Source organism: Fusarium solani (assembly GCF_023522795.1).
Source record: "Fusarium solani strain SB1 chromosome Unknown bctg00000001, whole genome shotgun sequence".
NCBI classification, from domain to species: Eukaryota; Fungi; Ascomycota; class Sordariomycetes; order Hypocreales; family Nectriaceae; genus Fusarium; species Fusarium solani.
Genome location: NW_027072156.1, coordinates 774,503 through 790,013, shown reverse-complemented (window position 1 = coordinate 790,013; position 15,511 = coordinate 774,503). Strand labels below are relative to the sequence as shown.

General features: G+C 51.2%; 7 protein-coding genes across 7 annotated transcripts; 3 read left to right on the top strand and 4 right to left on the bottom strand.

Moving 5' to 3' along the window:
- Positions 1-88: 88 nt before the first annotated feature.
- MRS44_002357 (uncharacterized protein) lies at positions 89-4,121 on the top strand (the record flags this gene model as incomplete). The annotated part of the gene is made up of 5 exons (XM_065622789.1): positions 89-736; positions 784-1,866; positions 2,151-2,499; positions 2,559-3,333; positions 3,383-4,121. 5 exons carry the CDS (start codon positions 89-91, stop codon positions 4,119-4,121), a joined length of 3,594 nt encoding a protein of 1,197 aa, XP_065478861.1.
- A 242-nt stretch (positions 4,122-4,363) lies between these two features.
- MRS44_002356 (uncharacterized protein) lies at positions 4,364-5,860 on the bottom strand (the record flags this gene model as incomplete). The annotated part of the gene is made up of 2 exons (XM_046273059.2): positions 4,364-5,283; positions 5,338-5,860. The coding sequence occupies 2 exons, from the start codon at positions 5,858-5,860 to the stop codon at positions 4,364-4,366; spliced, it is 1,443 nt and encodes a 480-aa protein (XP_046126931.1).
- Positions 5,861-6,423: 563 nt separating this feature from the next.
- On the top strand, positions 6,424-6,842 carry MRS44_002355 (uncharacterized protein; the record flags this gene model as incomplete). Its single annotated transcript, XM_065622788.1, has 2 exons — positions 6,424-6,501; positions 6,549-6,842. The coding sequence occupies 2 exons, from the start codon at positions 6,424-6,426 to the stop codon at positions 6,840-6,842; spliced, it is 372 nt and encodes a 123-aa protein (XP_065478860.1).
- Positions 6,843-7,196: 354 nt separating this feature from the next.
- Positions 7,197-8,510, bottom strand: MRS44_002354 (uncharacterized protein; the record flags this gene model as incomplete). Its single annotated transcript, XM_046281624.1, has 6 exons — positions 7,197-7,644; positions 7,696-7,872; positions 7,926-8,091; positions 8,155-8,199; positions 8,256-8,292; positions 8,343-8,510. 6 exons carry the CDS (start codon positions 8,508-8,510, stop codon positions 7,197-7,199), a joined length of 1,041 nt encoding a protein of 346 aa, XP_046126930.1.
- Positions 8,511-9,616: 1,106 nt separating this feature from the next.
- MRS44_002353 (uncharacterized protein) lies at positions 9,617-10,675 on the top strand (the record flags this gene model as incomplete). The annotated part of the gene is made up of 1 exon (XM_046271513.1): positions 9,617-10,675. The coding sequence occupies one exon, from the start codon at positions 9,617-9,619 to the stop codon at positions 10,673-10,675; it is 1,059 nt and encodes a 352-aa protein (XP_046126929.1).
- Positions 10,676-10,946: 271 nt separating this feature from the next.
- Positions 10,947-12,615, bottom strand: MRS44_002352 (uncharacterized protein; the record flags this gene model as incomplete). Its single annotated transcript, XM_065622787.1, has 4 exons — positions 10,947-11,218; positions 11,307-11,518; positions 11,573-12,270; positions 12,316-12,615. The coding sequence occupies 4 exons, from the start codon at positions 12,613-12,615 to the stop codon at positions 10,947-10,949; spliced, it is 1,482 nt and encodes a 493-aa protein (XP_065478859.1).
- Positions 12,616-13,737: 1,122 nt separating this feature from the next.
- On the bottom strand, positions 13,738-14,875 carry MRS44_002351 (uncharacterized protein; the record flags this gene model as incomplete). The annotated part of the gene is made up of 3 exons (XM_046279696.2): positions 13,738-14,586; positions 14,638-14,742; positions 14,795-14,875. 3 exons carry the CDS (start codon positions 14,873-14,875, stop codon positions 13,738-13,740), a joined length of 1,035 nt encoding a protein of 344 aa, XP_046126927.1.
- Between the last annotated feature and the right edge of the window lie 636 nt (positions 14,876-15,511).

The window sequence follows — 15,511 nt, the reverse complement described above, 5'->3', positions numbered from 1 at the left end:
CTCGTGAAGACACGGGCGCTAGGCAACCTGTCAAACGGGTTCGGCCGAGTCTTCGGTAGCGGGCCGGTCTACCCCTGCTTCAGTCATCATGGCACCTGCGGGAGTCGTGGAAGCCTTGGAACTCGACGAGCCTATGGATGATCTCGATCTCCGCGACAAGATCTCCGAGGCTACGCAGGATAGCAATGAGGGCAAAAAGTTCATTCCAGCGGATGCAATCGTCTGGCTTGCCTCTCGCGAAACCGTCAAAGCAGAGCTCATGGACTCGTTCAGTGATGAGCTAGTTGCTGGACTTGTCAACTATGTGATTACCAAGCCAGCCATCAAGGTTTTTCTCATCCTCGTCATGTGCAAAAATATCAGTGCAATGGACAAGATACAAGGCAGTGGTTTTGGTGACCAACACTTGCCCCTGGATGAACAAATCATCACTAAGGATGGCAAGCGCCAGAGGCAGCTGCAGTCGTTGAGTCAATTGTCCGACCCTGGGCCAGTTCTGGAACCGCTGCGTTCGTGGAGAGTCGCTGATCGTCGCGAGTTTCTGGAGAAGCAGTGGGCTTTCATGGCCCCCGTTTTTACTACAAAGAAGTTTGCGTATAAGCTTCACAACCGTTGTCCCTTGCCGTTCATACCGTTCACTGACAAGGATCGGGCACAGGGTGCGACTCATGGGGGCTTATCTGGTTCGGTCAAAGAGATCAAGGTACACGAGGCACATCAAAAGGTTCTTCCACAAGTATGTTGTGACTACTTTGAACGCGCCACCTTGCTAACAGAACACAGAAGGATGGGAAACCCATACGCGTGGCCTTGAAGACCATCTGGCCCCAAATGGGCCACTACTTTCACCAAGAGGAAGACACGTTGAGCGTCATCCAAAAGATCAACCATCCGCACCTCATCAAGCCAATCGCCTCGTACCAATATGACAACCAGGAGAATGGTTGTTTTCTGTTTCCGTGGGCCGAGCATGGAAATCTCAAAGAGTTTTGGAAGACGGAAAAAGTACGCCCCCTGAAGAACCCCGAGATGATGGGCTGGATGCTCAAGCAGATGCGTGGTCTCTGTCACGCCCTCAGCATTTTGCATGACGCGAACCGCCGTCACGGAGATATTAAGCCCGAGAATATCCTCCTCTTCGAAGAAGGCGACTACAAAGGCACCCTGCGCATTGCTGATGTAGGACTGGCAAAGTTTCATCCTGAAGCGACAGAGCGGCGCATTCTTCTCAAAGAGATAACCAAGACCATGACAGGAACAACCCGCTATCTGTCCCCTGAATTCGTTCACAAGGACCAGATTCCGCGCGTCTTTGATGTCTGGGCTCTTGGGTGTGTTTTTATCGAGTTCCTCATCTGGACGCTCCACGGGTACGATCGACTCTTTGACTTCAGAAAGGCTAGTTGCGCGCACTTCTGGGACGAGGTGAACGGCACTTTCGTCATTCATGCCGAAGTACGCACGTGGATCTCCAACATCAAACAGGTCCTCCGAGCATCTGAGACGGCTCTGGAAAGCTTGCTAGGGCTGGTTGAGCTACACATGCTGGTTCCTGACTATGAGAAACGCAGTTCAAGTATCGAAGTGCATGAGAAGCTTGTTGAGATTTGCCGCGATGCAGAAAACGATCCAAGATATCTCATCGACCCTGAAGTCGAGTCACGAGCTAGAACCAATCCTCCCCGCTCCTCGAAAGAGTCTCCACAGACACTCGCCCTCCCCGAGAGGCCTAAGAATAGGGTAGCCCCTCTCTCGCAAAAGCAGGGCTCGTTTGAGGTAGGCGTCAAGGACCTCAGTGTCAAGGAACTGGACGATGGAATGGACAATACCAGCTTGATGGTCCATACATCTACCAGAGCTCAGCAAGTTAGTACAATCTGCTTCGTCATCTCTGGATAGTTGCTAACCATATCTTGCAGTATGTGCGTTGACATCTTATGCCTGCCGTCTTCACCAGATCCCAGATACTAACGTTTGTGATAGAATGTGAGATGACAAGCAAACTTGGCTTTTGACTAACTTGCCGCTAACCAGTCGCCTTGTAGATGGTCAGCAACAATAAGAGTGCATCTGAAGTTGCCGTTGCTGACCTTTAAGTAGGAGGTGAGTATCTATCTCTCTGCCACGTTACTCAATGCTAAGAAACCCAGCAAGTACACAGACTAAACAAAGACACCTGGCGCTCAAAAGCCGACAACGAATTCGCGCATAGCTTGTTCTCCAGGCCCGACTGGTCCCACCCACATCCTGCCCAAGCTGCCTCGAAGCTTTGCGAGAAGTGTTCGAACTTGGACATCTGGCAGCCGGGCTTCGAGTATGGCAGCCTGGTTGGTGACGTCAAGGCCAGATCCAAGCGTTGTAACCTTTGCCTTCTCTTTTCTCAGGTTGCGGAGGAATTGGGCTTGGAAGACAGCGTATGGCTCATGAGCCGACGGATCAACTCTACCCTGCGAATCATGCCGAATGGTCCAACAGTTCTGTCACTTTACTCAGACCCTGGTACTTGACCAAGCATCTCCCTGATGGTTCATCAATCCCGCTAACTACTCGTCTCACAGAGCACATTGCAGCCAGTCCAGATGCACAGATTGGATACCCTCTACTACCCAAGCCTGGAAGTTCCTCCCAGTTCGCCTTCATCAAGGAGTGGTTACGCGTTTGTCGGGAGACACACAACCACGGGCATTTGCCTAGCGCCAGGCTTAACTCGTCAGAGCTTCCCACTCGTGTCATTGATCTAGGGTCACTAGACAAACCAAAGCTCCAGCTGATCCCAGGCGAGGCAATGGAGTCACACGAGTATGTCGCTCTTAGCCACTGCTGGGGCAAGGGCATGATGTTCCGTGCCTTGAAGGAGAACATCGAGACCCTGGCTAAGGCAGTCGACTTTCGCCGTCTCCCGCGTACCTTTCAAGATGCTATCAAGGCGGCCCGGGGCTTGAGTGTGCGATACTTGTGGATCGATTCCTTGTGTATCATCCAGGATGACCAAGAAGACTGGAAGCGTGAAGCGACTCGGATGCAACAGGTCTTTAGCAATGCAAACTATGTCATTGCCGCCAGCTCAGCCGGTTCATCAGCTGAAGGCTTCTTGGAGACTCGACGAGAGGAACGACCTTTTGTGACGCTGCGTTCCTCTTCAGGAGCTATCACCTACATCTGCAAGTTTATCGACAACTTTGGCAAAGAGATGGAAGAAGCACCTCTGAACAAGCGAGGATGGGTGCTGCAGGAGAGAGCACTTGCACGGCGCTCGATCCATTTCACTTCGAATCAGGTATACCTGGAATGTGGCGACGGCGTACACTGCGAGAGTTTAATGAAGCTCGCCAAGTATGTTCATTACGAATATTGTTCACTAGATTTGGCTAACAGACGGCAGTAATCAAACAGTGTTTCTAAGTGACTCAGACTTTCCCAACTCCATCATGGATTACTACAAGGGCGGTCGGATCGTTCTGTCGCAGAACTTGATCAAGATGTACTCGAGTCTCAAGTTCACCAACCCTTCAGATCGGTCCATCGCCATATCAGGTCTGGAGAAGAGGTTAATGTCGGCCTTTAAGACGCGGGGCGGATATGGCATCTTCCAAGCCTTCTTTGAACGCAGTCTCCTGTGGCAGAGGCCAGAATCAGGCACCCTGGCCCGCATTACCTACCCGGCAGATCGGAATGTGCCATCCTGGTCGTGGATGACATATGAAGGAAGCATCACGTATGTTGACGCGCCGTTCGACGAAGTCGATTGGACCAAGGACTATGTGTCGCCATTCAAGTCCAACACTGAGAGACGATATTGGGAAGCCAACGGGAGCAATCCAACGCCTGTTCTCAAGTCGCAGTCGGCAAGGAAGTTCTCCTCATCAGCCGACCCAAACGAGGTCTTGGAAAGAATTCGGTTCGATCTGAAGAGTACCGAATACCACCAGCTTGTGGCCCTTCGATGCATTATCATTGGAAAGGACAAGTCATCCGACTCTGATGATGCGGCCTTACACTATGTTTTGGTCATCGCTGCATCGTCGCCTGTTAAGACTCAGGCATACGTGAGGGTCGGGGTTGGTGTTTTGCTCAAGAGGCTTATCTCTTGGAGTTCGGTGGAAGATGTAGAGGTGCACTAATATCAGGTTCGTGTGAGTCTGCCACTATCTCAGACTGATTGAATCTACTCTCGGATGTCGCAGCGACAGTGTGTGTGAATACATATCGAGTTTTCGGGATGAAACTAAAGGCCCCTACGGTGAAGCAGTAAATGTTCCCGCCATCTCAATTTAGCTCTATATTGTTCAACTCTCTTGAAATCAAAGCCCTGGGTTGCCACCGTCGCGTCTGTAGTAGCCTTCAACCCTCCCGCCCCCCCGTGTTATTTCCCACCGTCAAAGTGAAACCAGGGGTGGCTCAGGGCCTCCTTCGCGCTCAGTCTTTCACTAGGCTCATACACAAAGATCTTGGAGAGCAGGTCAAACAGTAGGTCCGCTTCCTCGCTTGGAATCTTGGGTAGCTCATCCAAGAGCGCCCTAGACTCGTCGTTACATCCTCGTATATGCTTGCCCCGGAAGCTGATGGCCGAAGGCTCCCAGAATTTGTGAGCGTAACAAAGTGGATAGGAGGTACTGTCTAGGTCGTAGTAAGGATGTTCTTCTCCGCCCTTGGAGTCCCCATCCTCCATGGGCTGCTTAAACCCAGTGTTCGGCTGGTCAAAAATCTTGCTGATCCATTCTTCCACTGATCGCCTTTCAGTATCTTCATCTATGAGCTCTGAGATCCGCGTGCCTTTGGAGAGATTCTTTCCTGGTCGCCCCTCAGAGTCGAAGAAGGGATCTCCCCAGCCTAATGGCATCTTCCCCAGAACCTCGTAAATGGAGACCATCAGATCTATCGGAGAGCCGACATCATAGGCAGAGAACAATCCTTCTCCCGACCTCAGTCGCAATATTGAGCAACCAAGTGCCCAAGTGTCACTGGCCGGGCTTCCGGGTAGCCCTACGGCAACTTCTGGGGCAAGATATTCGACTGGGGTGGGGAGAAGCTTTGTCGGGGGAGAGGTGGCAAGAAACGCTTGGTCGAAGTCGATGAGACTGATATCATCGCTGATGATATCACGCCGAGCGGAGAGAAAATCAAGGGTTCTGACGATGTACTTGGGGGCCTCTGGGCCTGCAGGCTCTCCAGACTCGGTTTCTAAGGGACCTGTGTCTGACCTGCCAAACAGGCTGTAGATGTCATCTTCAGAGAGTCGATCCAGGTCCTTGATTCGGAACATGATGTTGGCAGGTGTGAGGTCTGAGGATAGGCAAGTTAGCTTTGAGACTGAATGGGATAGCTCGCGTAACTCACCTCCATGGCAAAGCCCACGAGAATGCAAATGGGCAAGGGCCTGAGCGGCTTGGAGAGCTACGCTGCGCGCGACTTTCGGCTGAAGCTTGCTCTCGAGATAGTGGGAGAGCCTGTAGGCAGAGGGGCCCAAAACAGGGAGCACTAGACACAAATGACGACCATTTGGGCCGTCGATGTGAAAGTACCGTTTGTAAGTGACAAATCTCGGGTCATTTACCGATTCCGATAAGATGCGGTGGGTGAGAGTCACGCTGGCTTCGACTGACTGTGACTCCTCTGCAAGGACTATCTTCAGAGCCACCCAGGACGACTCAGCAAGGTCACGGGCTAGCCATACTGTTGAGAAGCCTCCAGCACCGAGTTTGTGGGCGACCTGATAGCGGCCTTTGTCGAACTTGTCACCCAGATGAACGGGGTGAAACCCTCCAGGTTCATAACGCTCCACATCCTCCGTGTCGCCAACACTTGGGAGAAGAAAACGAAAAGAGCGGCAAGACTCGTCGTCGTCTTCTACTGAAGACATTTTGGAGTTTGAGAGATATTAGGGTGACATGCAAAAAGTTGGTTCTGATGCGCAAGTGGGAAATGATCGGGCAAGTTGAATGATTCTGGGGCTGTGCCAACACGCCGGCGACCGAGTTCTCCCGAACACTGATGCAATGCGGGTTGGCCGTGGTTGCCGCCAAGAAAAATGGGCAGTGCCTGTGACTTGGAATCATATGCTCCTCCATAAACTCAATGCGATGCACTACACCATTGGGTCTTAATGCTGTCATGTGTTTATTGTTGTGTTCTTTGATCTTGTGGCCGCCGGAGACATCATCAATAACAACATCAACTCAAGCTTACTGGGCACATACTGAAGCTAACCACCATTCCGCTCTAGGATTACACCAAAGTCCATGTCTGGAGGGAGGAAAAACGCTTGCCATTTCAAAGTCAGGCTCATAGGGAGGGACGAGGGTCGTCAACTGGTTCATGATCATCGCATCAAGCTTGAGCATCGTGACCCGGCTGGAACTTCTTGACGCTATCAGCTTACGGGAAAGGATGCCAGGTACGATTACTCGTCCATGCAGGCAAAGAATGGCCCTCCAAGTTCTTGCCCGAAGAACAAACGCCTCCAACGACAAGCTCAATCGGCGGGTGCTGGTGTCGACGAGGGTTAAACGGCACAGCATACTTCAGGACAAGCAACTACAACCACACAGGCTTCTACAGCCAATCCTGAGTATCGCTCGACCACGGTCCACGCAGCGAGCACGGCCAATCAGGCCGGTGGTGGAAATCGTGCCGGAGCCTACGGCCAGGCCGGGCAGGCCCAGTCAACGCCCTCGAAAGCTACACAAGGGACACATAGCGTGCAACAGGCAACAGCAAGCTCTGGATGGGTCAACGGTTGGTATCTTGATCCATACACAAGGCAGGGGGAGAGAAGGGCCGATGGTTGGCATCCTGATCCATGGGGTCAGAAGCAATTCAGGTGGTTCCAAGGCGGTTACTAGTCATGCAGTACGAGGTAGGAAAAGTGGAGAGTGAGAAAGTCAACTTGTTTGCTTGTCTATTTTTTTTTAAAAAAATACTTGTCGATATATGTCCGTGCAAGATAGTCTTGGGCTGGACCCATCGGAGTTAGGTATTTGTAACTCAACGAGTACGTTTTGTATCTCATCACACTTGATGACACGACGCCCGGTGTAGTAATCTAGAATTTGGAGGTCGGAAAAAAATATGCAAGTCGAAATAGCGCCCATGTCCATGCCAATTACTCTGTAGCTCCCATATCAACTAGTTTTGGCGTGGCAGGCGAGATCAGTATGGTGTTGCTTCTTCAAAAGAGACTCAACCCTCTCAGGGGTCTAGTCGTGCCGCACTGTCCAAGCGGTCTGAACCCTAATTTCGTCGTCCAGTGCCGATGGTGCGGTCAAGTTTCTCTGGGACGCGGACTCATCATCAATTTTAAACACCTCAACATCGTGTTTCCCATCACGGTGAGGTCGGTAGCTGTTGAGCTCCCATGTCGAGTGTTGGTCAGAGTGGTAGTCCGCCTTGGGTCTCTTGGTGTTGCCGGTGTGGCTTCCGAAACCACTAGATTGACCGTAAGAGCTTTCCTGGAGCCTTGATCCCCCCATCCGCTTCTTGTACATTACGATAAAGGGTCGTAACATTGGTATGCTGACGCAGAGGATCGCGAGGTTCGGCTCGAGGATAAAGAGTAGGATTGTAGTGGGCATGGTACCAGTGACGTTGCTAGTCAGGTCGACAGTGGAGATGTATATAAATCGGAAGACGGCGCAGACAACACAGCTAAGAGGGGATCAGCAGGAGTCAGTACAAGTACGACAAGGGAGCTCTTACGCTGTACCAAGTCCAAAGCAAGACATGATGGCGAGCTTCTCAACAGTTCTCTTCTGCAAATTCCATAACGAGTGCATTGGCAAGGCCATGATGATGATATCTCCAACCGCGTTGGTGGCGATGAGGGATTGGATGAACGGGATATAAGCACCGCACTTCCCCTGACCGTCCACTGCGCTGAGACGGGATTACAGAGGAAGATCGAAGCAAAGACGCAAGCAATGTTCCACGCGATGACGAAGCCGAGAGCAAATTCGGATGACCACTGCATGAATCGAGTCGGAAAGATGCGGAGGAAGAAGCATAGCATGCTTGCTTTGCAGAGGGCGAGGAGGGTGATGTAGACGGGCTGCATTCCGAACGAGACTTGGAGAATCCATGGGACGTTAGGTAACACTAGTTTGGTTAGCTTACAATAGCGAGACCTTAAAATCGAGGGTTTTGCATCGTCGGACGTACGTTCTGGGTGTTCCTGCAAGTTGTGACCGCTGCCGGTAGTTGTAACTGATACAATTAGCATGCCATAGACCGGACATCATACTTTCCCACCGTAGACTTACAGACCCCTTGGCAAACTAGCATTGCAACGCCCATAGGCTGAGAGAGTATTAGCAGTCATCATTGAAATAGACATTCTGCCAACTTACCGTTGCGAGCATAACCAGCACATCATCCAATCCCAGGCCTGGGCCCCAGAGCCGCCCTGTGACCCTCAGGGCAACGACGATCAAGACAATGAGAACAAAAATGCAGTTGACGATGAGCTCGATGCGCACCTCGGTCGTGACGGGCATGCGCTGTTCGGGTAGCCACATATTGTCGAGTGACGAGAGGAAGTAATTCGGACAATCCACAGAGATATCGCCCGGCAGTTCAGCCTCCTAAAAGAAAGAAGAAATTCTATTGCAATGCCCAAATTTCCGAAGGCGTGATGGGTGTCAAGCTAACAGGCTTCAACTGCCGGTCCTCGTATGCCCGTGTCACCGTGGTCATCGTTTCAAACCATGCCCACATGCAGGCATCGTGTTCCTCCGTAAGCGGTATACACATTTGCGTGCGAATACTACTCCAGACTGTAACTCTAGGTGTTATCCGCACATCTCCCGATGACGATATCCATGAGAAAGGCATTCTATGCTCTGTCGGGTGCGTTGCTCCGAGGAGCGTTGCCATGAATCAGGGGACGTTGTAATGGCGAAGACAATTGAATCGATATGCTCCACATGTTCCCAACGGTATACCCACTTGCTCGTCTCGCTACGGATCGGGACGATGGGCACTTGGGCATTGTCCTGGCATGGATATTACCTTTCTAGATGGATGTTAGGTGTTCTGCGGCCGACCAGATGGCAATTGCTCTGACCCAAACCGTAGATTATATCTCGTATATATGTAGGGGCCAAGATACTTGACCAACAAGATACTCTTGAGTACCAATGCCTCAAACTTACCGGCCTGCTGACGCTACTATGAAAGGGGGCCATCCGCTAAGCTTCTCGGTATCAACAACCTTGTCACAATGCCTGTAACCATTCTCACGGGAGTCTCGCCTGTTTTGAGACCATTTCCTGTTCCGAACAAATCTACGAGGACGCTTAAAACCATGATCCTGGCTCCATGCGAACCAACGCCACACATGTCAACTCACATCCCACAACTTCCAAAACATTGAGGATACGCTAGCCCGGGTATCTCTGCAAGTGAGTGGTCTGAATTGACGCAGATACAGGGGATTCGACGAGGTTGGCTCTATCGTGCGACGATTAATTACCGACCCACTGGCAAAGGAACCCTTCGTGCGTCGATCAAGACCAAGAAAATTGTATAAATACTACGTCCAGACGAGATTGCAAGAGAACCCACATCCCAGACACCAATTGCATCCCTTCCTATCAACAAAATTACTTCCATCAACCCCAAAATGGCTGAAACACGCACCACGAAGCAATGGGTCCTCGCTGCTAAGCCGGTTGGCACTCCCACCATCACTGGGCCGAACCCTACCTTCACTATAAGGACAGTAGAGCTGCCACCCCTGGAAGAGGACCAGATTCTGGTCAAGGTGCTCTACTTTTCCAACGATGCGGGAATTCGCACCTTCATAGGCTGTACAGTGGACGAGGACCGCATGTATCTTCCCCCTGTGTCGATCGGAGCCCCGATGCGCTCTGGTATTATCGGTGAGGTGCTAGAATCCAAATCTAAGAAATTCACCGTCGGCGACTTGATTATGGATTTCCACCTTGCCTCGTGGAGTGAAAAGGCCATCCTGAACGATGCCCTCGCCCAGCCCGTGGCCCCGTTACCAGCTGGCCTGTCTATCACCCACTACCTGGGTGCCTTTGGAGGTTCCGGACTGGCCGGTTACGTCGGTCTACTCCACGTGGCTGAAGCAAAGCCCGAACATACAGTTGTTGTCTCAGCCGCTGCGGGAGCAACAGGCTCAATGGTCGTTCAAGTCGCCGTCAAACTCCTTGGAGCTAAGCGGGTGGTAGGGATTGCTGGAAGTGATGAGAAGTGTGCGTGGGTACGAGACCATCTCGGTGCTCACGCCTGCGTCAACTACAAGAGCCCTACCTTTGTTGAGGACTTGAAGGCTGCGGCACCGGACGAAGTAGATGTTTTCTTTGACAACGTCGGCGGCGCCGTCTTTGATGGTGCCCTCACCCGCATGAAGAAGCACGGCGTCATCGCTATCTGCGGAGCGGTCAGCATATACAACTCGGAGGAGCCTACTACAATACGCAACTGGTTCGAGATTGTGTCTCAGCGGTTGACCATCAAGGGCTTCTTCATGTTTGACTACGTGGATAAAGTGCCCAAGGCTATGGAGGAGATTATTGGTGCTGCGGCTGAGGGACGTATCAAGGTTGATATAGAGGATGTGGTTGAGGCCACCATCGAGGAGGTTCCCAATGTGTGGATCAATGTGTACAAGGGCGCCAATAAGGGCAAGTCGGTCACCAAGCTGATTGCTTAGAAGGGGGGCTTGGATATGTGCTGGGGATGGGAGCAGCCTGTTTGCGGTTATGACTATAGCGCTGAAGAACTGTGCACTGCTTTGTACACGTGTACGGCTTAAAGTTATGAATGCCCTTTCTAAAACATAAGAGAAGTGTTTAAACCGAACTATACCGATGTCTATAAATGTCTATCTGCTTAAAGCAAACTTAAATATCTAATACAAATACGTGTCAAGAAAGTAAGTCTTATCAGGAGCCAAACCAATCGACATAGCCAGCTGATTCTCCCTAGTATCCCAGCTTGAAGCCACCCCAGTTCAACTTGGTAAAGGTCAAATCCGGGTCGTAAGCATCCCTGACCTTGCGCATTCTTTGAACATTCTTCTTCCCATAAGTCTGGATCGGATCTTGCCACTCTCCGGCATCGCCCATGTACAAGAAGTCCGTTGCAAGGCCTTTGGCATGGTTATCCTCATGCAGCCGCGCGAGGTGGTGCTTCTGCCAAGCCGTGACGCGCAAATCATCCTCCTCGTTCGCCCAGGACGTAGTAAACTGCCACCCTACTTATTGTCAGAACAACACCCTTCAAGAACTTGAATAAAGGCAAGCCAAAAACCTAGAGGTTTCGCAGCGCCCAAGTGCACTTACAGATATAAGACCGGTCATCGTTCAGACCAAATGTGTTGCCAACGCCGTTGCGCTTGCTAACAGCCACAGCTGACTTGGGGGCAAAGTTCAAGATGAACGTGGGGAGGAGACCGGGGACATCAGCAATTTCGTCTATAGCCGCGATCCATTGGTTGTAGATGTATATCAGTTGCTCGGCGTTTGGCTTGATAGTATGGTGGCCAAATTGAATACTGTTGATATCATGTTAGCTATGTAAGTCCGTAAAACATACTCAGGCAACATACCGGAACATCTGGTTCGGGGTCTCCATCTTCGAGTGCCACTCGACCGGCGGCATCACAGCATTGGTGCGGCTCACGGCAGGAATGGCACTGAAGGCAGCGAACCTTGGTGGCGGAGACTCTGTCGTCTCTTCGAGACCGAATACCTGAGGCGTAGCTCGTTTAGTCGTGGTGTTGTAGTTGATGTTGATAACCGCGCCAGCGCCCCTGCTTCCATCCTCAGACAGGAGCATCTTGCAAGCCGCACGGATGAAGTCGTGAGCGTGCTCTTGGTCGAAGATCTGGTACGTGCTGCTCACGAGCGGAACGTCATACGTCTTCAGCTCAAACTTGGTGACGAGGCCGAAACTGCTGCCGCCGCCCTTGAGTGCCCAGAACAGATCCGGGTTAGACGATTTGTTGGCGACAACCTGGGTGCCGTTTCCAAGCACCACATCGTAGCTAACCACGTTGTCCATAGTGAAACCATACTTGTTAATGAAGTAACCCACGCCGCCAATGAGCGTCAGGCCCGGAACGCCAATGGTCTTGAGACGCCCGCCGATGGTGTACAGCCCATGAGGAGCAAGAGCCGTGTACACATCAACCCATTTTGCGCCGGGGCCGACATCTATGGTGGACTTGTTTAAGTTGACGTCAAGCTGTTTGAGACCATTGAGGCCGACGAGGACGCCGTTATCAATGTTGTTCGAGCCGGGGTACTGGATGGTCAGCAGAGTCTATTTAGAGCACGGTGGCAAACTCACATTCATGTGTCCACCACCACGGATGGCAAACTGAGCCTTCTCCTTGTGAAATATGGTTACAGCGTCGGCAACGGCATCAACAGTGGTAGGGAGGAAGATGCAGGCTGGCTCCATATTGGATCTTTTGTCCCAGAAATTTATTCGCTCAGACTCGTAGTCTGAGGAGTTGGGCATTAGGAGCTCCTCGGGGTAGGTCGATTGCAGCTGAGCGCAGGCATTTTGAACACTGCTACTGACGGTCAGTGCTAGAGTGCCTGTACTGCCAGCAATGGCCAACAGGGCGTGTGTTTGGAGCTTCATGGTAAGGGTTGTTGATAGGAGATGGCAGATTGGTATTAACATCACTCCAGATCAAGGCAAAACAGTTGCTTTATATATCTTGAGATCAGCATCGCCGCAGGACGCGTCATATAGACAACGTTCTCGGTATACGACAGCCGCCTCATCGACACTATGCAAGATCCACAGAAGAAACCGATTGCGAGGGCGCAGTGCTTCTGTCACATCGCAATCTAACCGACCCCAGAGTGGTAGGGAGCTCCTGCCAGCCCTAGCACCACTACCGGCATATGTTTTGCATTCGCTGCCGGCACTGCCCGTCATTGGCTGAATGGCCATCAATGAAGACCATTGCCCGCTCTCTTGCTTTGCTCAGCCCTAGTGCATTGAGCCCCTATGCTGAATCATTTAACTTTGTTAGATAGTGTGGTGGTCAAAGTTTCGCCGCCTCGGTCTCGGTTTCGGTCCCGGTCCCGGTGAGACCCCAAAGGCCGCTTTGGAGAGCCAAAAATATCTCACAGGACCTGTGAACCTTGATATATTGGTTCATCATGACGACTCCCTTTACGCGGCCTCATTCCAACTCCACGAGATCAGCCCCATGTTTTCCAAATGCCTTGGAAAGTTGTCTACGTTTCCAGGAACTTTGTGAGGTTTTCTCAGACAGCAGTGACACGGAGAACTCCGTCAATGCTACACGCCAGCATCTCCTAGGCTCGAGACCGATGGAGGGCGGCGATTATAGTCTATCATTCTAAACTACAGAAAACCTACCATAGGCACCAATACAAGGAAGTGCTGGGACTTGGGAGTCTTTTGATAGACTTTTGCTATCCTCAGCATGGATCACATCTTAACACCGTGTGGATAATGCTACCCTGGAACGCTCCACATATTTCTAGATTATAACCGCCAGAATGTGATCGCATAGAGAATAATGATGTTATTTCCCAGAAAAAATGTTTGTGGATGCCTTTTTCGCTCGCTTAAATACTATATCCCTCATTTATACATCTTTTGCATTGTCGATTTCATGGTGAAAAATATCTAGCTTGTCTCACCCAAAGCCGAGTTCATCCAGATTTATGCCTGCCAATTTCTCATAAAAACCAACATGACTAGAAATTGTGGCAAGCTGATCCTTTATAATCGACTCGCCTTTAAAAAGCTCAAATCCCGCGGAGAAGTTACCTCGGCCATGATTTCATCTCTTGGCCTGCCCACATCCTTGCTCACAAGCTCCGAATAGAGCTTCTGGATCTTTTCAGTGAGGGGTCCCCTCTTTCCATCGCCGATTGTTCTTCCATCGACTTCGGTAACATGTATTTGTGATGGGAACGTTCCAGTGCAGAAAGCTTCGTCTGCGCCGTAAACTTCGGTGAGTGTAAAGTCGAGCTCGCGAACGGTGATGCCGTTGGCTCGGCACACATCAATCGTCTTTTGACGTGTGATACCTTGCATCTGGTTATCCTTTGTAGGGGCCCAAACCTCGTTGTCCCGGATGATGAAGAAGTTGACCGAATTACACGTCTTGACGAACCCGCGAAGATCAAGCATAAGTGCCTCGTCAACATTCATGACATTGGCACTGATGCAGGCTTGGACGTCGGTGGCCTTGGAAATGTGATTCCACTGCTCATCCTTGACATCAGGAGGACCGCGTCGAACCCATGTCGTAGCAAGCCTCAGCCCTCGGGCCTTGGAGTTGGGGTCAACGGCCTTTGATTCCGGAATGATGACGATCAAGGGTAGGCCGATGTTGACGCGTGGGTTTTGGTATGGCGTGGACTTGAGGCCACGGCTCACGACGAGGCGGATGTGAACATGTTCATCTTGGTTCATGTCGTTTGCATCAAGAGTGTCATGAATCAGCCTGAGAAGGTCTCCCTTTGAGAGGCCGAGGTCCATGTACATGGCCTTGGTGGACTGGAATAGGCGGTTGATGTGTTCTCGAGCAAATTGGACCCGGCCCTTGTTTGCGCGAATGCCCTCCTAAAGAATACTTAGAAAGCAAAAGGTTTGTGTATTCGAGGCATCACTTACCCATATGCCATCTCCAATAAGGAAGTTGGAGTCAAAAACTGAGACTACAGCCTCTGCCCTAGGGACCAACTTGAACTTTCCTGTGACGCCATCGCGGATTCCGACCTTGATTGGTCAGTCAATTGCATCCATATCGCCGCGATAGAGGTTGTCTTACGCGAATAGTCTCATTCCTGGTGTTGGGTACAGATGAGTGAGTTGAGCCAGAGCCCTTGTCTGCAGTGTTTTGGCCTGTCATTGTGAGGCCCTGATGTCGATAATGCCGGTCGCAAAGAAGCCTAATGACCAAAAGCTCTCAATTGCGACTATGTATAGTGTAAGAAATGAGTTATACTGCCTGAGGCGCATATATATGGCGTGCTTCGGTGTCGACCGGCGGTTGACTCGGTCGTAGCCGAGCAAGAATGCCGAAAGTCAATTCGGACGCGTCCGACTTATCGACGGGCTGAAAGATAAGCCTTATTGGCTAGGCCTGGGTGTTGTGATCAGGTACAACTCTTTGAAATGAGCCGAAATCGTTGACAGCTTCATAATGCCTCACGTTACAGGGAATAAACCACCTGTTAATTGGGTCCGAGAGGGTCAGAATTTATGGTGTCATATGACTCTGCTACAAGTTTTGCGGAAATACTCGTACCTGACGGGATTTCTCCTGCTAAAACCCACCGTCTTCTTTGCGTGATAGCAGCGCTGCTCTATCGTCATCAGCACGCCCTGTGGTTCGTCTGTTATCACGTCTCGGCCCCGTATTTTGCTCTCGATGCGACGACTTGATTGACTCGAGCACGCCCAAAGGAGCATAGTCAGCTCGGTAGCGTCCGAGAGGTGAGCTCGGCCTCCACCGAGACCTTCGATGTACACCGAGCGCACTATC